Genomic DNA, 24,415 nt, shown 5'->3' with positions numbered 1-24,415 from the left:
AAATAAGAGCATATAGCCAATTTCGCTAAAGTAGAATGGCGGCCATTTTGGAAAATGGTCGCCGAAGCTGACCAAGGCACAATATCGAGTGGCTCCATATCGAGAATTGTTCGGAATACATTATTCGACATGTGTACCAATTTTGGTGCTTTTATGCAAATTTGAACAATTGATCTGAAATATCAGACTACGCTGCAGGACTAAGAGTGATAACCAGTATTTTTCTAATTTCAGGGGGTAGGGTAGCTAAATGTAAAATATTTAAAAAGCCAAATATGTTTATGAATTTCTGATGCATTACCAGTTACTAGCAATGATTGGGGATGTTTTTCATGCATAAAGCATAGCATTATCTCCATTAGTTTTATGAATATTGAATAAAACGTCCATACACAAAATCAAATCAGGCTATTTTTTTGCTAATTTTGTGGTAAAAATGGAAAAATCTTAAAATTAATCAATTTTTAAAATATTTTTGTTTCCAAATCATTGTTAATTTATTTGATACATATTGAAAGCAAGTTTTGGTCATTGTGGTCAATATTTTGTAAAATTTTAATGAAATTTCAATTTTCATCACTTATACTACCTAAAAAACAGACTATCGAGGGTAACCACGATTAAGCTACCATATTGCGAGGGCTACCCAGGCTTAAATGATGCCCGAGACATGTACCCAACTGAAAAACATCATAAACAATTGCCACTAATTCGACGAGTTATTTCATTACTTTATGTGTCGGTAGTACCTTTACCTTTGTCTAAGGAATTGTCTGGGAGGGGGGGGGGGGGTGGACATGTGTTGAAGTTTGTTTGTGTATCCCTAGTGTGAAGTCTTCCACCCCTCTACTTTCAAACCTTTAAATACACCACCTGTCCATTCCAAACCCTCTGCTACTTTCAATGCACCACCGCTCAATTCAACAACCCCTCTTTCATCACATCGGTCTTTCTTTCAACCCCGCAGGTTTATTCTCGTCCTTCAGGGCGTCTGTCTTCCTCACCACTCAAATCAAGTCATTATTTTATTATTTACCATCAATCACCCATTGCTCACCTTAAACAATTGATCCTCGGGACCAGCACCGAATTACTTTCCCACATTCTTCCTTCTCTGCACTTCCACATTCACCTGTGGGATGGCACTTCTCGCATTAAAACAGTACGTACAGTACAAAGGACGTTTTGTGTGTGCAGGGAGGAGCTGGGGGTGCTTTCCGCGTCTTTCACCTGCGGATGGTGGGGTGAGGGTTGCGTTGAAGGCTCCCTCAGGGACAGCACGATTTTCAATGGGCTGCATCGTGGACCTGCACCCATCGATGCGCACTGATGGGAAAGAGGCTTGCATGAGACGGGACTTTAAAAGCCATTTCCTGTGAAGAGGGGAAAGCCCAGAGCGTGAACGGGAGAGGAGTCGCCTCAAAGCTTGGCCTGGGAACCCAGTGTGGATGAGATGGAAGTTTCCTCAAAAATACCTGCCCAGAGAGCAATATAAAAAGCCCAGAGTGTGGTTTGGTTCATGGTGGAGCTGCTTGTCCCATGTGCGCAGCAGAAAGGGAGCTGCTTGCCATTGGCATACAGGGACGCCTGAGAGGATTTGCTTACTTGTGCTGGATGCCTCACAAATGCAGCTGCATGTCCCATCACACCACATCGCCACTCCATCACCAATCTTTCCCATCCTTTCCTTCCCCCAGTATATTTGGACCGGCAGAGCCCCCGTTGGTTTGTGTGAGGTGAGGGTAGGAGTCGACCCTTCACTCAGTTCTTTTCTTTCTCCTCAGTTCTTCTTGTCTCTTCTTGCCAGATTGAATGATGGCCACATGTCTTTTGTCGAAGTAAGTCTGTCTAAGGAGAATACGTGTTAGGGTAAAGTCTGCTTTTCTGTGCCTTTTGCCTGGAAACACGTGTTTTATCATTGCTTGCATGTGTGTAAATAAACAGTTGTTGGTTCTTCTTTCACATCTGTCTCAGTTGTCTTTTCCTTCATTGGTCCGACACATTGTACAGGCATTGTTAACCGGGAAGTTGTACCCCATGTGATTTGCTGTCATTAGCCATTGTACACTCACTGTATCGCTCGGCAGTAATCCGAGTGTGCTCTGAAGGCACAAAACTCGGTTAATTTAGTCAGCTCCTCACGTAAACGGAGTTTGACGGATAACCCTGTTGGAGTTGACGAAGTTAATTGATGCTTGTGGTTGCTCAGCAACATACTGGACCGTGGAGTTCAGGAGGACACGTGGGGTGGACAATGGCAGTGCTCACATCGGAAAACTCAGCAACCCACCAGACGCGGCATGTCGACCAACAGGACTGGGCATTCGGAGGGAACCCGAAGGCTTCCCCTCATGGCGAACCTTGAACCCAGTGTTGTAGCAATATAAAATGGCCTCAGGCTCTGCAAACTCTTAAGGTGGCCCTCTCTACAGCAATAAACTTGCACTTTTCATACTATTATTTGCGAAAATCCATTGTTGTTTTCTCTGCCACCAAAGTAAATCGCTTGTCTTTACAGAGTCTAACATTCCTCATCACCATAAAGTGCGAACAACAAGAGACCAAGTTATCATGGAAGGGCAATCCCTGTAATTTCATCTTTAAATTCAGAAAGGCCTCTAAAACTAATGCTATTAGAGAGCTTATGAATTATCAGAGGAAAGATGTGAAACCATGCCTTTTTAGTTAAATTTTGTCAGTGAAAAAGGCAAGACAAGGCTGCATACACAAATTACTGCAACATTCATTGAAAGTTTAATTTGATTCTTAATGTTATGCTATTTATGCCTCTGCAGCTGAAAGTTGTAGGCATTACGTTTTGTGCTGTCCATGCATATGTCTGTTATCGGTTTGTTTGTTTTCTTACCGTGATAACTTGTGAACCACTGTAGGGATTTCACCCAAAAACTCGGCACAAGTATGAACTGTAGTACAACGATTAAATTATTCGATATTGGGTTCAACGAGTCAAAGGTCATGTGCACATTCAAAATCATTTTGCAGACCATAACTCGAGATACCTGATGTTTTCTCTCTTCGATGTTTCTCTTTTTCGCATTACCTTTAATTGAGATCAAACGTAAGAGTGGGATGACATATAACTAAGGCATATCCATTGATGCATTCACACCAAATTCCATTTTCTAGTTTCTTCCAGGAATGTAAAGTGCAAAGGGATAATGGTCAGAAATATTGATTTTGCCATTAAAAATTTTTTTATTTCACATCTCATATGAAACCATCCCCAAACAGCCTCGATTTATCAAGCGGTGAGGGGGGAGGGACAGTGGGGAGTGAGGTGTTGAGGGAGAAATGTGATAAAGTTTTCTTTCAAAAATATTGACCAATTTGTAGGATAAAAAGTGAAAGTCAGTCAATTGGCAGAAGTCTGCTGCATCTACTCATGATGCACTAATCTGAAGTTCTAATTCTACAATTAATGGAATCAACAGGACGTTGATCAAGGTATGCTAACCACCATGGGAAGAAGGGAGAAGCTAGCATTTTCTGGTGTTAAGCCTTCATCGGAGCAAAGGAGCTCTTCTCCTTTTTGCTCCGATGAAGGGTTAACATTCAAACCGTCAGCTTCTCCTTGCTTCCCATTGCAGTCAGCATACAAAGATCAACGTCGTGTTTGATTTCATCCATTGTTCTACCTGTCCGTTGACAGAGATCAACACTTGCCTTCATGAGCAAGACTTGCTCTTCATTCCAATTCCACATTGAGTTGATGAGTTCAATTTCATAATTTTCTCCCGAATCGATTCTTTGTGAAATTCGTACAAAACTACAACGATATTTCCAAATGTCACTTTCTTGTTCATTCTCCATCAAAAGCTTTATTGGCAGACATTGCTAAGGTACAATCACAGTGTGGATATGTAAGAGGAAAGCAGAAAAGTACAAATGTAAGAGTAGATGAAAGAAACTATAAAGACAGATGACGTATAAGTAGGGTTTTTAAAGGAGTGGGAGGGTAAAGAAAAATGAAAAAAATAAATGGTAAGGAGAAGGTAAAATGTGTAATTATATAACAATTATACTTGCTGTAGAGATATTTATCTCGACTACTATCAGGGGTAGCCGGAGTTGTTGCCCTGTTGATGCTGTTCTAATCCTGTTGGTATTTTGATGAAATAATTTATTTATTTTTTAACTTTCTTATTTTTTTGTGTGAGGGCTTAAAAGACACCCCTACACCCATTAAGGAATGGGGTCGCCAGTCGGGGATCATTTAATATTATCTTTCACATAGCTACAAAGGTTTAGGCACGACAGAGCAATTAAAAACAAAAAATCCAATGTTACTTTAGTTTCACAACAAAACTGTACTCAACATTTGTCCCATCTGGCAGAATTAGTTGGTGGACATTAAAGACCCTCCCCCTCCTCCCACCTATGCAGTCCTTCACGAAGAGTAGGCGAGCTATCGCCGGCACAATAAACAAATTACAAATTCCTGCCCTAACCAGCAGAGAGCATCACATCACTGCTGCAGACATGCCCTTGACCAACAATGCTACCCCACAGCCTTGTGCTGCATATGAAAGAAGATCAACATTCGCTTTTATTGACAAGTTACACAAGCATTGTTCTATTGAAAGTTGCATTCACAAAAAATAAAATACATCCAACCAACATCCATAAACTGCAATATCTCACTCACATTCCTCAGTGTGGTATTGTGCCTCAGTCACAGAAAAAAATATTTAAAGAAACTTACATGCCTTCACTTACGACACCGAATCAGCATCGAATAAACACAAGGATGAGATGTTGAGCACTGGCTAATTTATTATTTGCTTTCTCTTTCTTTCTTTCTTTTCTTTCTTTCAGTCTTTCTCATTCTTTCTCATTTGCCTATTGCTTTGCAAGTCTGCACATATTTAAAACCTATCAACCAAAAACAAATTAACTTGCAACAAAATGACTTCCGAAGCAAGAAATATTTTGCATGCCATCCAAATATAGTGCTTTACGGATTGATTTTTCCAGCAACACATTTTGGTGCTGCATATTTTGTGCCAAAACACTGGTTATCAGAAAACATATTAAGCATCTACAAATAAATGCTGCTCACATATTTAAACACTGACTTGCATGTCCAAACTTGGGACAACACCCAAAAATAAACTAGTATTCAACACTTTCTCACAACAGTTCGACGCCTTTGATCACGTTCAATTCCAGCGCCTATGTGAACTATGACATTCGCAAATACCACTGATTAAAAACCCCAAGCAATTTGTACACATTTGCTGTAAAAGCGGCAACGTTCTACCGGTATGGAACAAGAAAACTGTTCCAGTCATTGAACACAGTTCAATGTGTACTCACATCAGAAACTGAAGATTTTCAAGAACAGAGTTCATTTTTTTTTTCTAATGTACCGAACATATGGTTTGCCCCCAATACCACCTCTTCACAGATCACCAGTCATGATTGCCATAAACTCCTCTTCATTGACTGCAAACAAGGCAAGAAGAAAATGTTAGCTGAAGAAAGACTGACAATGCAGACATTCAAATCGACAGCAAACGTCTAATTTATGTCACATTATATGGTACACATCTTTACATTTCTTCTAAATAACATAAGAACAATGTTTCTTTCAAAAATATATAAGATGTTAAAAATTCCCATAACCCATATATATATATATATATATATATCTCTACCAATAATTCCAGCAATCTGTGTGTGTGTGTGTGTCTGTCTGTCTGTCTGTCTGTCTGTCTGTCTGCGACCACCGTTTCTCGACGACCGCCGGTCCGATCTGATTGAAACTTGCCAGGAATATTGCCGGGGACCCGCAGATGTGCCTTTTCGAGGTTTGATATCAATCGGTTAAGTTACGGCCATTTTACTGCTTTTTCAGTGTTGAAAAGGTGTATATATGGCAGCTGAACGTATCGTTCCACCTTCTCATGCCAATTTTTTTCCCAAATTATTAATAACCGGACGATCACCGGTCCGATCGGATTGAAACTTGCCAGGAATATTGCCGGGGACCCGCTGATGCGCCTTTTCAAGGTTTGATATCAATCGGACAAGCGGTTCCCAAGTTACGGCCATTTATCTGTCGACCAATGACAAGACACGGTGCTATGACATCACGAATGACGTCACAATTAATGTTTATTTATTTATTTATTATCTTTTTTTATTTGCACGATTGACGGTCCGATCTGATTGAAACTTGCCAGGAATATTGCTGGGGACCTGCTGATGTGCCTTTTCAAGGTTTGATATTAATCGGACAAGCGGTTCCCAAGTTACGGCCATTTACCTGTCGACCAATGACAAGACACGGTGCTATGACATCACGAATGACGTCACAATTGATGTTTGTTTATTTATTTATTACTTTTATTTATTTTGCACGACTGACAGTCCGATCTGATTGAAACTTGCCAGTAATATTGCTGGGGACCCGCGGATGTGCCTTTTCGAGGTTTGATATTAATCGGACGAGCAGTTCCCAAGTTACGGCAATTTATCTGTCGACCAATATCTGCGAGAGAGGGGGACGGGAGAGGGGGGATGAGAGTGGGGGCAAGAGAGGAGGGGGAGAGAGGAAGGGCGAGACTAGGGGGCAAGAGAGGGGGTGAGAGAGGGGGCGAGACAGGGGGATGGGAGAGAGGGGGGATGGGAGAGAGGGGGATGGGAGAGAGGGGGATGGGAGAGAGGGGGGATGGGAGAGAGGGGGGATGGGAGAGAGGGGGATGGGAGAGAGGGGGATGGGAGAGAGGGGGATGGGAGAGAGGGGGGATGGGAGAGAGGAGGGGCGAGACTAGGGGTGAGAGAGGGGGAGAGAGAGGGGAATAGAGGAGGGGTGAGACTAGGGGTGAGAGAGGGAGAGAGAGAGGGGTGAGAGAGGGGGTGAGAGAAGGGGTGAGAGAAGGGGTGAGAGAAGGGGTGAGAGAAGGGGTGAGAGAAGGGGTGAGAGAAGGGGTGAGAGAAGGGGTGAGAGAAGGGGTGAGAGAAGGGGTGAGAGAAGGGGTGAGAGAAGGGGTGAGAGGGGGGTGAGAGGGGGAGAGGGGGGCAAGAGAGGGGGAGATGGGGGAAAGAGGGGGTGAGAGAGAGGGGCGTCACAATTCAAGAGAGGGGGAGAGAGGAGAACGAAGGGGGGGTGAGAGAGGAGGGGAGAGAGAGGAGGGGCGAGAGGAGGGGGAGCGAGGGGGGCGAGAGGAGGGGGAGCGAGGGGGCGAGAGAGAGGGGGCGTCACAATTCTTCTTCATTTGATATGATGTCACAATTGACGCTGGGGACCTGAATATGTTTCCCAGGTATTTCCCAAGTTATGGCCATTTATGATCCGGTTGGTCCAATCTAATTGAAATAATGCCCCAATCCAGTCATCGTTTACGCACCTACGGGCCCGCCCCTAAGGGCACGTACTAGTACACACAATTTACACATACATACACACACACACCACACACACACACCAGGACCCTGACATTCACGGGCGATACGTTTCGGGAAAACCCCTCGAATGTTGAAACCACAAATGTTGGGACATTGTTTCAATGGGAAACGGGGGGATAGGTTCCGAGGATTTCCCGACCCACGAAAAATCCGTGAGTGGCGGGGAAAAATCCACAAGTGTTTTATCATTGCTACAATGGAGACAAGGTGAATAACGTTATCGGTTCGCAGCGGTTCCTAGTTCGTGAAAAGGCCGCAAATGGCAACACCACCAAAGTTGGGGAATTGGTACAATGTGGACAAGGGGGATAATGTTATCGGTTCACAGCGGTTCCTGGTTCAAAGGAGAAAGTTTTTAAAGTTTAAAATGTTTTCGACCATAAATGCATGATTACAGTTTAATTAAAGAAGAACAGAAAAAAACCACCACCAGGTGCCGTTTCCAATTTATTGAAGAATGCATTTTAAAGTCTCTTAACTACTGTACCGTACCACGAAACAAAACACAACATCATCATCATGTACCGTTTCAAGTTCATATTAAACAAACAGCACAAGTAACGTTGCAAAATGATGAAGATGCACCGTTCAGGTCCGTGGGGTGGCCAGGTGCGGTCAAGCAGCAGGAGTACCTTGAACGAAAGGTTTTTTCCTGCCAGGTACCTCTCAACCTGAGGAACGAAACAGGTATGGATCCAGTCCATAAAAAGTTCAGATGTCACCCACGCCTTCCTGTTCACCTCCAGTACATGGGCAGCAACTGCTTGTTTTTGTTCTTCAGCGCACGTGGGTTCAGGGAACGGTAAAGCATCATGGGCTTTACCATGAAGTTCTCTTCGGCGTTTGCGCAGAGGAGAGGGGATACCCGGTCCTTTGCAGCCTTGAAGCCAGCTGCTTTGCTCTCGCGCTGTGAGATGAACGTTCTGGTCGGCATCTTTTTCCAAAACGAGCCGGTCTCATCAGGTCAAGACCTGCTCTGGCAGATACCCCTTCTCCTCGATGAGGATCGCGAGTTCTGCAGGGAATGCCTTGGCGGCACGCTCCCCTGTGAGTTTGACACGTGCATTGTGGGTAACTGCAGGTTGGGTGAGCAGTCTGCGCATTGTTTGTGGGAGATTTTTTATGAGCGATGCTGTATTCGGCAGCTGATAATAGATGTGATGAGCGATGTCATTATGTAATTAGTCTGTATGTAGCTGGCTGCTAATTATACTGATAGATATGCTGAATGTTTCCATTTTAACTCACAGGACATGACATCTTTCCTATCTACAGTAGTGTAGCAGCATAGCAAACCTGTTGTGCATTTTGTGATACAAGCACCAAATTTGGCACAAATGTACATTAATGTTGCGAACATTTTCAGATATTGGGCCACTTGAAATTCTCTCTTTATGTCCGCCATGTTGGATTTCAAAATGGCCGCCACTTGAAATCGACATTTGCTATTATCTCTGGACGTAATGTAGCTATTGACTTGATTCTGGTATCTAAATGTATGTTTTTGGGGGCAAGGAATCCAATGGTACCATTTTCAACTAAATATTATCTATCACAGTCTGTTATATAATTTTATTTGGAAATTATCTAGGCAAATATTGGATTCAACACAATACTTTGAAAAGAATGTCTTTGTTCAGTAAACGTCTTAGGTATAATACTGACATGCTACATGGTCTAGTATTTGAGGCTAGGTGTATTGGTATCTGAGGATTGGTATATACCGGTAATGACGATACGTGTACATAAACAGTGTCATGTTAACAAGTTCAGCATTGCCACAAGTACATGTATGTTGTTGACTCATCGTCATGTGCAGTCCCCTTCACACACACAGAGGGCTGTGCACTGAAGGGCAGCCTTTTTGCACTTGCAGCGCCTCACACACCCTTTCTTGCACTTGAAAGAAACTAGCTCAATGCAGCTGTGAGCTGCCTCAGTTAGCCTGGTCCAGTAAGGTGTGTACTGTCCTTCTCCAGTCCTTGACCAACCCCAGTTGGTTGGTGGAGGGAGCTCTGGTGCTGGCAGCAGTATCTGACCCCACACATGTCCACCTTGATACACTGCCCTCTTGACATGTTCTTCCAGAGCTGCCTTCGTTGGAGGGATGAGCTGCACATTGTTCTTCCTTGCGAAGAGTTTCCTCCTGGCCTTGTCAATGTCTGTGCATTTGCTGGTTCGATCATACAACAGGATCACGAACCTCTCGATGATGCGCATTGCATCGTCTGGTATGTCACGAGGTGCAGAGGACAGCAGCAGCAGCGCCTCAGTGAGTTCTGGCAGTACCGTCCAGACTGCCCACGCAGTCTTCTTGCCATGTCTATGAAAACTAGACACAGTGTCGCATCCAGTTAGAGCATGGAACATTGGCAGTGCACGAGCCTTCTCTCGTCCCAATCCAGCTGCTATTTCGTGTGCTGCTAGGTATCGGAAACTCTGGCCTGTTCCGAATGCCAGCCACAGTTTGTCTTCTGGTTGTAACTCCTGTGCCAGGGACACTGACAGCACCACAACATCGGTGTCTACAGTCCGGATGAGTATTGCATGGTGTCCATGCTGGACTGCGTGAGATGCATGCAGCAACATCCGACTGTCAGCTTCTTCATGGTTACATGGGGCGAGTGAGGTCAGATCTGGCAGTAGTGGCTTGCTGAGCAATGCCTCTCCATCAGTAATGACGAGTTGCTTGTCCTCCTGGTCAAACCATTCCATGAGAGCTGCCGAGAGGAACCTGAACAGCTCGGTCTTGTTGCTGTCCACTCGTAGGAAGTTCTGCCAGTTTCCTGGTATGGCTGCGGCAGCCACCACACGTCTCCGCACACCTTGTCCCCGCTTTGCATGTGTACTACCTTTCAGTGAATCAGCAAGGTAAGTATCCCAGACCAGATCCAGGCGTGACACTGTTTGCAGCTTCGTGGACATATATGGGATGAAGATCTGTTGTGCATACTCTTCAAAGGTCTTTGATGCAGCTGGCTTCAGCATCTGGACGATGGCTGCTCCATCAAGCACAATACAGGTTGTGACAGGAGTCTCTGTCTTTGCGTCGGAGACTTCTTCCAAGCATGTGAGGAGATCACTCTTGGTACCAGTGCAGAGGCTTCCACCATCAGGCAATGCAGGAGGACATGCCTGATTCTCGTGACAAAAGAACTCCTCAAGGTTTCCATCCCTCGTCTGGCAGCCAATGTACAGGCGTACGAAGAGTTCACGGTCATTCTTGATGGAGGCGAGCTGTTGCTGACCTATGCTCTGGCTTCTTGGAGTGGAAGTCCTGAACACCTTCAGCGTGTTACTAGGAATGGGTGTGTCCACTGCCTTTGTTCTGTCCAACAGACAGTCTCTGGTGAAAGCCTCGAACAGCTCTTGGCCAATCCTCTTGGCATTAATCACGGTCTCCACAGCAGCAGGATCTGCGATCTCCTTTGTGTCCAGTTTGACTACATCCTGACTCTCCTCCTCGAATGGGTTGCCCATCTCCTCTATGACACCGACGAGAGAGCAAACATCTTTCACAAATGAGGCCTGTACACTTGGCGTCTGATCATGATGACGTGTGTCTGCTGTTTGCCGTCTCCAGTGTTGGTTCCCATTCTGGAATTCTTCGATCACCCTGGCAACTTCTGGTCCCGCAACCATCCAGCGACGTAGGGCACTTGGGTTGTCAGTGAGCCCAACTGCTCCACCGTCTCCTTTGATGCAGGCATTATTCTGCTCATGTGCCTGGTCAATCGGGATTGAAGAGAACACCCTCTGTGTTTTCTGAATGGTGAAGTGGCTTTCCCTGAATTTCCTGGCTACATCTGGGTGTTTGATGGTGAGTTCGGCCATGTCCTTCAGGTGCACTGGTATCCACCTAGCATAGTGGGTGTGATCCAGTGCATGGAACCAGGGGACCAGCTCTGTCAGAGCATCAAGGTACATCATTAATGATCCCTGCCTGAGAGAACGCACATACACTAGAACCAACAGTTCTACTTCCAGCACGGTTGCCCAGTAGAGAAACTGGGGGATGTCTTCTCCTCTCTGGCAACACCAGTCTTCAAACTCCGGAAGGTCCTCTGCATCCCTGGTTTCTCCCAGACAGTAGTGGTTGTAGGCACGGTGTTGCAGGATGTACAGTGCTGCTGCAGTCACTTGATGTGCTCTTCTTGTGCGCAAGACATGGGATGCTCGCAGGAATGAGTCTGCTGTCCCTGGTGTCGCAATCTCGGGTTGCACAAGTGCTTGCACCCAACCACTCCCTTTCAGCCAGTCCCCCAGTGTCCTCAGTGCCGCCATCTCTATGTGGAGGCCACCAAACATCACCACTATCTGGTCTTCACCATAGCTCTCTGGCCACTTCCACTGTATCTGCTTGGCCAAAGCAAACAGTGGCTGATCAACGGTGACCACTGGCGTCTGTCCAGGATTCAGGTGTTCCACAGCATTCCTCACGACATCCATTGAGTGCCGGATCATGGCCACTGTGTGGGATCATGTGTGAGTGCCGGATCACTGTGTGAGTGCCACAACCATGGCCACAACCATTGGATTCCTTGCCCCCCAAAAACATACATTTAGATACCAGAATCAAGTCAATAGCTGCATTACGTCCAGAGATAATAGCAAATGTAGATTTCAAGTGGCGGCCATTTTGAAATCCAATATGGCGGACATAAAGAGAGAATTTCAAGTGGCCCAATATCTGAAAATGTTCACAACATATTAATGTACATTTGTGCCAAATTTGGTGCTTGTATCACAAAATGCACAATTCTTTTGAATATTTGGGCTAAGCCACCACACTACAGGTAGATTATGCTGAGCATTCTTAAAATAATGTTAACAGCTCAGATGGTGCTGTTTGTTGCAAGATGGTGATTTACACAAAGATGTGCTGAATGTTTTCATTGTGTAATGTCCATATGTGGCAACCTGGTAATTACTGGATTCATCAATAGAAGCTTGTTAGTGTTTTCATTCTGTAAGTAATTAACAGAGGATGATGTCACGGTGAATGACGTGTTACACTGGTGAAACATTCTACAAAACAATGTTTATCCCGCAAAGCTACAATACACGTACAGGACGCAGGTCATGTTCATGGCTCGTGGAAGAGGTTTTTTGCGTACGTACAGTATTGTACTGTATGTACATCCAGCTGCTTTATACAAGGAAATCTAACACAGGTGGAAGCCATTCAGCCCATCATGCCTGCGCGAACACCATACCAATTTATCTACAAAAGATCCAAAGAAGAAAATGCAAAAAAATGTTTTGAATTAATGAAATAATTGTTTTTTATTATTAGTATTATTATTATTATTATTATTATTATTATTACTTAATTTGTTTAAGTTCTTGTATTTTTTTCTTCCCCTCAGAGGAGGGGGCATGGGCTTGGTTAAAAACACACATCAACAACCACACAACCCCCCTTACAAGACCCCTACCAACAGTACTCCGTACACATGCACACAATCACCCATCAATGCTCAAACTCCTGAAAAGTCCTTTCAACATCCCCATACCCCACTATTTCTATAACTTCCAGGAACCTATCTAATTCTAATTTAAACGTATCTACTTTTTCTGCTGCCACTACCTTTCCAGGGAGACCATTCCATGCATTAACTACACTCTGAGTAAAAATCCCCTGCCTTGCTACTGTCTTAACTCTCCTCTTCTTTACTCTCAGGCTATGGCCGCTGGTCCTATCACTGTCAACTCTGTTGAATAATTCATCTGCACTTATTTTATCTCCACCTTTCATTACATTAAACATCTCAATCATATCTCCTCGTAACCGCCTCCTTTCTCGTGAAAAAAGCCCCGTCTCCTTCAGCCGCTCGTCATAGCTGAGTCTAGCTAGGCCCGGAATCAATCTAGTTAACCCTACGCTGAACCCTCTCTACGGGTCTAATGTCCTTCCAGAACAGTGGTGACCAAAACTGCACACAATATTCTAGATGTGGCCCTCACTAAATTCCAGTACAATGTTGACACCTCTTTTGATTTATAAATGATCCCCCTCCGAATACAACCGAAAACCCTATTTGCTTTACCGAAAGCTTCCTGGCACTGTGCTGCCGACTTACCTCCCGTATCCATTACCAACCCCAGATCCTTCTCCTGTGTGACACGCTCCAATATTACCCCTTGCATCCTGTAATCTCTATTTTCATTGTTCTTTCCCATCCCCAACACCTTACACTTGCTCAGGTTAAATTACATCCTCCAATCTTTTGCCCCATCTATGCAAGTATCAATAATTTCCTGTATCTGAACACTACCCCCCTCTGCTATCCACCTTACCTCCAAGCTTTGTGTCATCTGCAAATTTGGAAAGCTTACTCTTAACCCCATTATCCAAATCGATGTAAATAATGAATAGTAATGGTCAGAGTACTGATCCCTGAGGTACCCCGCTACTTACATCCTCCCAGCAAGACATCCTCCCACTCACAGCAACTCTTTACTTCCTACCATTAAGCCAGTTTGCAATTCAATTAGCTACCCGACCAGCCACGACACAAGCCCTCACTTTGGCTAACAACCTCCTACGAGGTACCTTATCAAATGCCTTCTTAAATTCCAATGAAGAACTGTGCATAGCTCATGGAAGATACATTTTAGAACTGTAATGCCCACGGCTCATTTAAAAAAAAAATCTCCGTGAAAACTGCCAATACAAGGGAGCATGGCGGAAATCATCAACCGCGGATACACGGAACCCGCGAATGTCATGCTCCAGGTGTATACAGTATGTATATATATATATATATATATATATATATATATATATATATATATATATATATATATATATATATATATATATATATATATATATATATATATATATATATATATATATATATATATATATATATATATATATATATATATATATATATATATATATATATATATATATATATATATATATATATTGTAGCCTGGTGTTGGCGCAGTGGTTAGGGCAGCGGCTTGGGATCCAAAAGGTCCTGAGTTCAAGCCCCGTTGGGCCACTGAATTAATACACCAGGGGGTTGACTCAGCCTGTCATCCTTCCGAGGTCGGTGAAATGAGTACCAGTATACTGGGCCGGTGTATACCCCGGTTAAAATAGGTATACCATATCCCTGTGTCGTAAGAGGCGACCAGGGTTGTGTCAGGAAGGGCATCCGGCGTAAAACATGTGCCAAATCACTATGCGGATCATACGGATGATCCGCTGTGGCGACCTCTAACAGGAGCAGCCGAAAGAAGAAGAAGATATATATATATATATATATATATATATATATATATATATATATATATATATATATATATATATATATATTATACATTGTCACGGCTGTGGAAATTCGCAGACCACCATAAAGGACCTTAGATCAGTTATGACGATAAGTATATGTGTAGTTAGATTTTCCCCACCGTTGTTTAAAGGGAATTTCCATTTTCACAGGGCTGTGATCCTTTGAGTTAGCCGTTTTTCTTTTCTCCATCATTATTTTGGACCAATCATCCCCCAACAACCAAATCGCCACCACCAACATCATTCCCAAACAACTACAACTCAAACACCACCACCTTCACCTCTTTACCTCCACAACTCCACCCCGCAAACATCGCTTCACCGCCATTCTTAAACGACGCACACCAGCAACCAAATTGCCACCACCAACACCCTTCCCAAACCACCTTAGCAAACTCCCACCACCCTCACCTTTCTACCAAACGTCGTGCCATGGGTTGTGAATGGGATCCTTTTGAAGGAGAAATCGGATCAAGAATGATTCACGCCCACTTTTCTTCCATCCAATGGCTGAGCATCAGATGGTGTAGCCCCGCCTCCGAACCCGCTGTGATCCACAAATTTGCATATCCACTCCTCCCCCGGCCTATATAAGCGCGAGCACAATGCAGCTCGTGGCAGAGTGTGGCAGAGTGTGGCAGTAGCAGTGTGTGTCGGCAGAGCAGTGAGTCGGCAGAGCAGTGAGTCGGCAGAGCAGTGAGTCGGCAGAGCAGTGAGTCGGCAGAGCAGTGAGTCGGCAGAGCAGTGAGTCGGCAGAGCAGTGAGTCGGCAGAGCAGTGAGTCGGCAGAGCAGTGAGTCGGCAGAGCAGTGAGTCGGCAGAGCAGTGAGTCGGCAGTCGGCAGAGCAGTGAGTCGGCAGTCGGCAGAGCAGTGAGTCGGCAGTCGGCAGAGCAGTGAGTCGGCAGTCGGCAGAGCAGTGAGTCGGCAGTCGGCAGAGCAGTGAGTCGGCAGTCGGCAGAGCAGTGAGTCGGCAGTCGGCAGAGCAGTGAGTCGGCAGTCGGCAGAGCAGTGAGTCGGCAGTCGGCAGAGCAGTGAGTCGGCAGTCGGCAGAGCAGTGAGTCGGCAGTCGGCAGAGCAGTGAGTCGGCAGTCGGCAGAGCAGTGAGTCGGCAGTCGGCAGAGCAGTGAGTCGGCAGTCGGCAGAGCAGTGAGTCGGCAGTCGGCAGAGCAGTGAGTCGGCAGTCGGCAGAGCAGTGAGTCGGCAGTCGAGTCGGGTCCGGAGACGGCAGTCGAGTCGGGTCCGGAGACGGCAGTCGAGTCGGGTCCGGAGACGGCAGTCGAGTCGGGTCCGGAGACGGCAGTCGAGTCGGGTCCGGAGACGGCAGTCGAGTCGGGTCCGGAGACGGCAGTCGAGTCGGGTCCGGAGACGGCAGTCGAGTCGGGTCCGGAGACGGCAGTCGAGTCGGGTCCGGAGACGGCAGTCGAGTCGGGTCTGGAGACGGCAGTCGAGTCGGGTCTGGAGACGGCAATCGAGTCGGGTCTGGAGAAGGCAGTCGAGTCGGGTCTGGAGAGCGGCAGTCGAGTCGGGTCTGGAGAGCAGCAGTCGAGTCGGGTCTGGAGAGCGGCAGTCGAGTCGGGTCTGGAGAGCAGCAGTCAAGTCGGGTCTGGAGAGTGGCAGTCTGAAGTCAGTGGAGTGGCAGTCTGGAGGGGTCGGAGAACCGGACGGAGCTCGAAGAGGCAGACGGCGGCAGTGTCGGTGCGGCAGTGTCGGTGGGGCAGAGTCGGGAGACGGAGCTCGAAGCAGACGGGAAAGGCAGAATGGGGCCAATCGACGGCGAGAGCTCACCGGCCACGCCAGGGGCACGAAGCCAGGTGCAGCTACGCTGACATCGTGGCTTGCCCGCCATCGCGCCACGAGGGCGCGGGTAAGACCCTTCGGTCTCGTGGACCTGGCCGCTCATCCAGGTTCCACGCACATTTGGTCCATGAACCTGTCTGCCATCCTTGCCTTTGAGGGTGGCTTTTTCCTTTGCTTTTGTGTAAATGCATGTGGTGGCGCCGTCTTGTAAGTAGAATTGTCTAAGTGTGCGTGTGAAATAAAGACACTTTATTCGGTCGTAACTCTGCCTTTGCTTGCTTTCATTGCTTTCACTGTTATATGTGCATGCTTTTCTGTATGGCTGTAAAATACGTGCTTGTCTGAGTGTGCAATAAATGTGCTTGTTGAACTGTTCTCCATTTCGTTGTGTCCTTTCCCTTTTTTGAAAGTTCCATCTTGCATCACGAAAGAAATTGGTAGAGGGGTGTAAGCACCCGGTAAATAATCACCTCCGTCGGGGCCGGCGATAACACTGCTCGGTTATCACTGAAGCACGGAACGGACCGCTTAAGCGGTTCGTGTCCTAGGCTGGCCAGCAGCGAGGTACGATCGCCCGGTTAACTACTCACACAGGTACTTAGGTAGGTCGAGTTTGGCGAACAACCCTATCCTGCGCGGGAGGCCGATTGGCACGATTGTGGTGAGGTCGAAAGACCCACCCGTGACTACCTCCCGGCGTTGTTCCGGGAGGGTCACGAGTGAATTGTCCGTTCCGGTGGGTGACGCGGTCGCGATTCGAGTTGCGTGGCCGATCGCACGCCGGGCAGACCGAAATTCGTAACAATATATACACACATTAATGCAGTCTGTCTCCTCCCGAAAAACGGAATAGCTCCTTGGAGAGAAAAAAAAAAACAAAAAAAAACGAGTAAAGGTTTCTCCAAGTGTTTATTTATTTTTTGTATACAATGCCGAGGCTCATATGAGAGCAAAAACAAAACGCAGAGCAAGGGGGGGGGGAAATGAGACAAGAGGGGTGGGAGAGGGAAGGTCAAAACAGTGGGGAACAAAGACATTAGATCTGTGGAAGGGAGAGGGATGGGGTGGGGAACACAGGGTACACAAGATGGACATTACAGGGACTTTCAGGAAGGAAAGCAGGGAATTTGAAAGAGGTGGGTTTGGGGTGGATTAATGAGAGTAGAAAAATATCATGGCTTTGGATGGAGGAAGATATGAGATAGTGATGAACAGCTTTTATAAAGACCCGGTGGGAAGAGCAGGATTGAAGAGACAGCGGGAGTTTGTTCCAGAGGCGGGAAAAAAAAGAGGAATCAAAGGGAAAGTACGAAGTGATTCTTCAATTTGGCAGTTTCACCAGAAGGTGGTTGATGGCAGACCTTGAGCACCCTGTGGAAATGTTGGGGAGAAAGAGCAGAGACAGAGCAGGAGGTGCATGGCCGGAGAGGAGTTGGAAGAAGTCAGAAAGACCACCGACCTGCCTGCGGTGAGAGAGTGAAAGACCCAAAGACAGCTTCATTGGGGGAGATACTAATGATCCTAAAAGCCTTGGTTTCCACAGTGTGAAGCCGAGCGAAGTGTGAGGCAGGAGCCCCAGCCAAAAGGGAAGAGCATGACTCTAACAAACTGCGTGAAAGCTTTGTATGTGGTTAAGAGCTCAGATGTGCCGAGGAAGGACTTCACACAATGGAGGATGCCCAGTCAGCGACTGGCTTTGGAGGCCAGCTTGAAAATGTGGCTTTCCCAGGAAAGATCATGGCAGACAGTAAGACGCTCCCCCCTCCACCACCCCCCAAAAACTTGAGTGACAGAACTTCTTCAAGAGGATTATTGAGAAAGTAGTGGGGGGGGGGTTCCAGAAGGTCCTTTCAGAGAGACATAGTGAGTGTGAGATTTGTCAGGATTGAAAGACATGTTCCAAGTGATTGACCAGCTTGAGAGGTTTTTTTTTGAAAGAAAAAGATAAAGAGGATTTTCCAGAGAGTCAGAGAGATCATTGATGAAGATAAGAAAAAGCACAAGGCCCATAATACTGCCTCGAGGAACTCCAGTTTGGACAGGAAGAGATGAGAGAATGCCATTAAGGGCCACGCTTTGACTACAACAGGAGAGGAAGTCCATGAGCTATGAATGGAGATTGCCTCGGATACCATAAGAATAGAGTTTGGTGAGCATTGCGGGGTGCTCAACTGTATCAAAAGCTCGCGATATATCTAGGGAGACAGCTCTGATTTCATGTCTGGCATTGAGGACCTCCATCCATTGTTGGGAAAGCAGAAGCAGCATGTCTGGGGTAGAGTGAACTGGACTGAATTACAATTGATGATTGGAGATCATGGCATTGGAGAAGAGGAAGAATTTAATGTCAGAAGTGATGATGGATTCCATGACGTCGCTGATGATTGGGAGCAGGCTGATTGGTCTGTTGTTGAAGGGATCTGTTTTTGCACCTTTTTATGTAAAGCGGTAAAGCACATGGGCTGATGCCATCTCGTCCGGTTGCAGAACCAGAGTCGAGGTTTGACAGCAAGATCTCCACCTTGTCGAGAGGGAAAACGACACAGAGTCCAGGAGCAGCTGGGTGTGACTGAGTAAGGTGGGTACTGAAAGCGATGGGTTTTGGACACAAGATTTTGAAGCAAACACAGAGTTTAGGCATTCAGCCTTTTCACGTGCAGTGTCAACTATGCAGCCATTTGAGGTAATGGAGGGGATGGAGGGGGGACATACACTAGAACCAGACTTAACCAAACACCACCAGGATTTGAAGGAGGGAGACGGGTTTGAGAGTTCAGAGTTGAGCTGAGAAAGATGTTGTTTCCTGGCTCTCCTGAAGGTAAACAAACACTTGTTCTGAGCTTTGTGGAAGGAATTGAGATTGCCATCGGTTGGATTTGCCTTCTATGAGGTGAGGGCAAGTTGTTTCAGGGCAACTGCCTCACCACAGGCTTCAGTGTACCATGTGTGAGAGGAAGGGTATGACAACTGAAGATGAGATAGGATAAATGTGTGTACGAGAGAGCAAATTTCTTTGAAAAAAATTCCCAGGATGAGTTTATGTCAGAAACAGTAAAAATGGGAGATCGGACTCGAAGTTTGATGGCTGCTTGACATCCCTGCCAGTTGGCCTGAGTGAAATGCCAGACTCGTCCACACTGAGGTGGCTCTCTGAGAATGGCCAGATGAATGGACTGGAGCAGAAGAAGAACAGCAGACATTTGCAGAGAAATTGGTCAAAACCAAATCCAGAAGATATGATGTACTGTTGACCGAGATCCGGGTCAGGAAGTTGACAGATTGTGTCAGTCCCAATGAGTCGCAGAAGTCCTTTGCTGGCATGATGACAAGTGACATCACCACATATGAGAAAGTTGGGATGAGTGGATAGAAGTTAGTCCATGTTGGTGGTGAGTGAGACGTAAATGGAGTCATTTCTGTTTGGTGGACAGTACAACACACACATATAAACAAGAAGAGGTGGGAGCGAAGGGGAAGCCATAGCCAGAGGTATTCCTGGGAGTGTGATGGCAGTGCATGGAGAAGAGTGAGGAATAGTTTTTGATGAAGAGAGCAACTCTGCCACCAGGATGTCTCAGGTCTATCGTACCATAGGAGTGAGTAACCATGGTGAGAGACTATGAAGTGTTGAAGGAGAAAAGTTTCTGTTGAGCAGATTATATCTGGTTTGTCAGTGGCAACCTGAAAAGAGAGATCTTTATTTTTTGTATACCTTGTCAAGGCTAACACACAACGCACAGCAAGGGGGGCATGAGACTAGAGGGGTGGGTTTGGGAAGGACAAAACAGTGGGGAACAGAGACATTAGGAGATCTGTGGAAGGGAGAGGGATGGGGCGGGAAACACGGGGAATACTAGATGGACATTACAGGGACTTTCAGGAAGGAAAGTAGGAAATTTGAAGGAGGTGGGTTTGGGGTGGATTGACGGGGGAAGAAAAGATCAAGGATTTGGATGGGGGACGATAAGAGGTGGTGGTGAACAGCTGTTTTGAAGGCCTGGAGGGAAGAATGGGATTGAACAGAGTGAGTGAGTTTATTCCAAAGGCGGGAAAAAGAGGAATGAAAGAGTGAAGGCGTCACTGTCAGATCAGATCTGTCAGCTTAGAGCAAAGGCCCTGGATATCAGGTCAGGTATGGGAGCATGCGCTCCCCGGATGTGTGAGGTCCACAAGGAAGAGGAAGGGGAGGAGGTGTTGGGTACCAGAGAGGGGAGGGAGGGGGAAGTAGGGAGAGCTGTTGACAGTGTGTAGGAGATTGCAGAAGAGCTAGTGGAGAGGGCAGGCTGAGGGGAAGGACGACGAAAGGCTAGGTGGTGGTGAGATGAAGCACAGTGGGGAGTAATATGAGTGGGGGCAGAGGGAAGTAGAAAATTGGAAGAGGTGGAGTAGTGAGATGGAAGAGAGAGGGGCAGGGGAAGGAGGCAGCTTTGTGGATGTGAGGGGGGAGATTGATGTGAGAATGGTGAGAGGGGAGAGTTGAGGGCGAAGGGTGATGGTAGAGATTTGAGGGAGACGGGTGAGAGGAGCTTGGAAGGGGACGAGAGCAACGTTTTCTTTGAGAAGGGAAGAAGCAGCTGATTTGAGAGGGAGAGGTGACAAGGAAGCTGAGAGAGAGAGAGACAGAGACAGAGACAGAGACAGAGACAGAGACAGAGACAGAGACAGAGACAGAGACAGAGACAGAGACAGAGACAGAGACAGAGACAGAGACAGAGACAGAGACAGAGAGAGAGAGAGAGAGAGAGAGAGAGAGAGAGAGAGAGAGAGAGAGAGGGAGAGAGACAGAGAGAGACAGAGACAGAGACAGAGACAGAGACAGAGACAGAGACAGAGACAGAGACAGAGACAGAGACAGAGACAGAGACAGAGACAGAGACAGAGACAGAGACAGAGACAGAGACAGAGACAGAGACAGAGACAGAGACAGAGACAGAGACAGAGACAGAGAGAGACAGAGAGAGAGAGAGAGAGAGAGAGAGAGAGAGAGAGAGAGAGAGAGGACAAGATGAGAGAAGGCACGGCCATGGGGGAGGAGGGAGAGGGGAAGAATGAGACTGGGTAGTGGTATGGTAAAGATGGGAGTGAGCAGGGGGAGGAACAACATTTAAGGGGTGGGAAGACTGGGATGGGTGATGAGAGGAAAAAAAAAAAGAAGAGCATCAGGAAGATATTGAGGAGTGTACCCATTCAGAGAGTGAGATATCTGTTAGGTTGGAACAGAGCCCATAGGTGTTTTAACACCACACAGTTTGGGACACCAGAGGAGGAGCTGTTCGTATAGCGGAGGACAGTGGAGAGGTGCTAAGGGAGTAGGGAGGATGAGGGGCAAGATGGGAGGGGTACAGAGAGGGGTATAACAGGGGAAGAGTTAGGAGAAGGCAGATTTAAGGAGGTGGGGTGAATTGGAAAGAGAAAGGAGGTTTGGAAACGATTAAGGTTGGAACAACAGGAGGGGGAATGAGGTTTTGAATGGGAGGGTAGGGGGAAGTTCGTGATGGAATGGGAGGAGGAGGAGTCAAGGGAGGGGACATGTCGTGGGATGCTGGTAAGGGATAGGGTAGGTAGGATATGGGGAAATAGAAGTAGAGGAGTGAGGACACAGCGAAATGTTTGACACTGAAGACGGTCAAAAAGAACGATTGATGGAATACGAACAGCCATTGCAAATTGGGGTTCTTGAGATATTGAAGTCAGAGATATGTTTTAAAAGGTTTGGGTCGGTGTGAAGTAATGGCGAGTTAAGAGAATGGAGAAAGAAAGAGCTGTAAGAGTTGGAATTTTTAGAGATGGAATGTTTGAAAAATCTATTTGAAAGTAGCCTTTTGAAGAGGAAAGAATTCTAATAGAATTCAACATGGGAGAAAGAGGAAGTTGAAACATTTTGAAGCTCCGTGAAGACCAACTGGGTATTGAATATACAGTCAATGAATGAATCATACCTTCACAATCAAAAGGTGAATACCTTCACGATCAAAGTGAGAATGTAAAGGTGGATCGGAAAAATAGAGGAGGAAGAGGAGGAAGGGGAGGAGGATGAAAAGGAAGTCACGTTGCACACAAGAGGTTGCATTTTTATGCATATAAAGTGTAGATAATGAAACCTTTTCAACCAAGATTTACCCAGTCACATGTTTTGTATAAATCAATGAGTTGTTTAATAGGGTGGTCCTTATTCATCAACGTCGAATTTTCTAAGCTCCAACCCTCGGGATTCATTGGAATAGTCGAGAAAACTCTCCTGGTGAACTTTTTTTTTCCAATCGGACAACATTTACCCCTCCCTCATCGACCTTGAAGTTTCACCCTGGAAAAAAAAATTGTTAGGAGGGGCGGAGAGAAGAACGAGTAATACACATTACACATTACACAAACACACAGATCGATGTATCACATCAAAAAAGACGATTTGACATTACAGGAGCGTTTTAAAGTTTATCAGAGGTCGATACGTCGTCGTTCTAATGTCAGCCGCCCCGAGAAACTGAGGCTAAACTTCAAGGTCGATGAGGGAGAGGTAAATGTTGGTGGAATTTGAAATAAAAACACCAGAAGAGTTTTCTCGACGATTCCAACGAATTCCGGGGGTTGGAGCTTAAAATAAATGAATTCGAAAAATTACCAACCTAAAGGCCCAGTCACACCTTGACGTTTTAGCCAGCAATGGCAACGTATCAAAATGTATGTAAAACGCTGGCTTACGCTGAACTTTGGATGTTTTTTTTTTAAAGATTCGGACGTATTCATAACGAGTTGGTCGTATGCATGACATATTAGTAACGGACACAGAACGTTTCGTTGTCTTATAGATAACTTATACCAACGAATGCTTAGCCTGTTAGTGTTCACAGCCTATGCCCAACGATAGTCTAACTTATGCATAGAATTCTGCACGTATCGCCGACGATCACGTGGCGTAGCCTATTAAAAGGCTGCCGCACAATGATTCAAATCATAACCGCTGGAGAAATGGAAGTGTCAACATCGCAGTCACACCTTGGCGATCTTGCCAGCGTATGCCGACCTCTGAAAAATGCGTCTAAAACGCTGGTGCACATCGAATACGGTATGGGTAAGTTTGGTATACGTGAATAGAACGCTAAAGTACGCTATCATACGTCGTAGTAAGTGGAGTACATCTTTAAATTTTAAACGTGTTAAAAATTTTACGACGTACTTGCCGGATGCCTCACACGTTCCGCATGCGATGGGAATAAATTGTACGCACGTAATGCAATCGTTGGCACACGTCGACAAAAGTTACTTGTAAGTTACTCATAAGTCGAAACACGTTGAGGTAATGGTTAGCGTCAGTGTTCCAGACTCCCTGGTTTTTTACTTACGAAATCTAAAGATTTCATAAGTATATTGATGACTTCCGTTTCTGGTTGTTTGTTTGTAGGCTTGATAACTCGAGAACGGAAGAAGCTACCAATGTCAAATTACACCACGTGATTCAGGAGGGTGATGGCTAGTGCTGATTAGATTTTGGTCAAAATCGGCAAACGTCAAGGTCACAGCGAGGTCAAACATTCGATTTTTGATGGTTTGGTACAGATAACTCGAGAACAGAAGAAGCTACCAATGTCAACTTACACTACGTGATTCAGGAGGGTGATGGCTCGTGCTGATTAGATTTTTGTCTAAATCGGTCAAAGGTCAAAGTCACGGTGAGGTCAAACATCCAAAAATGATAACTCGAGAACGGAAGAAGCTACCAATGTCAAATAACACCACCATATTCAGGAGGGTGATGGCTAGCACTGATTAGATTTTGGTCAAAATCGGTCAAAGGTCAAAGTCACGGTGAGGTCAAACATCCAAAAAATGATAACTTGAGAACGGAAGAAGCTACCAATGTCAAATTACACCACCATATTC

The 24,415-nt window shown here is 45.9% G+C and overlaps 1 protein-coding gene across 5 annotated transcripts in view; it reads right to left on the bottom strand.

Moving 5' to 3' along the window:
- Window positions 1-4,549: 4,549 nt before the first annotated feature.
- The window catches only part of CETN3 (centrin 3), a 78,040-nt gene continuing 58,174 nt past the window's right edge, over window positions 4,550-24,415 (bottom strand). For all 5 annotated transcript variants that reach the window (XM_085896322.1, XM_085896319.1, XM_085896324.1 and 2 more), the window contains one exon: window positions 4,550-5,466. In XM_085896322.1, coding sequence (XP_085752448.1) covers window positions 5,460-5,466 — 7 coding nt within the window. In that variant the 3' untranslated portion in view covers window positions 4,550-5,459. The remainder of the gene's footprint in view (window positions 5,467-24,415) is intronic.

Source organism: Eptatretus burgeri, chromosome 9 (genome assembly GCF_056783735.1).
Source record: "Eptatretus burgeri isolate ZD-2024b chromosome 9, Ebu_testis_v1, whole genome shotgun sequence".
In the NCBI taxonomy this organism is placed as follows: domain Eukaryota; kingdom Metazoa; phylum Chordata; class Myxini; order Myxiniformes; family Myxinidae; genus Eptatretus; species Eptatretus burgeri.
This window is presented reverse-complemented; position numbering and strand designations above follow the sequence as displayed.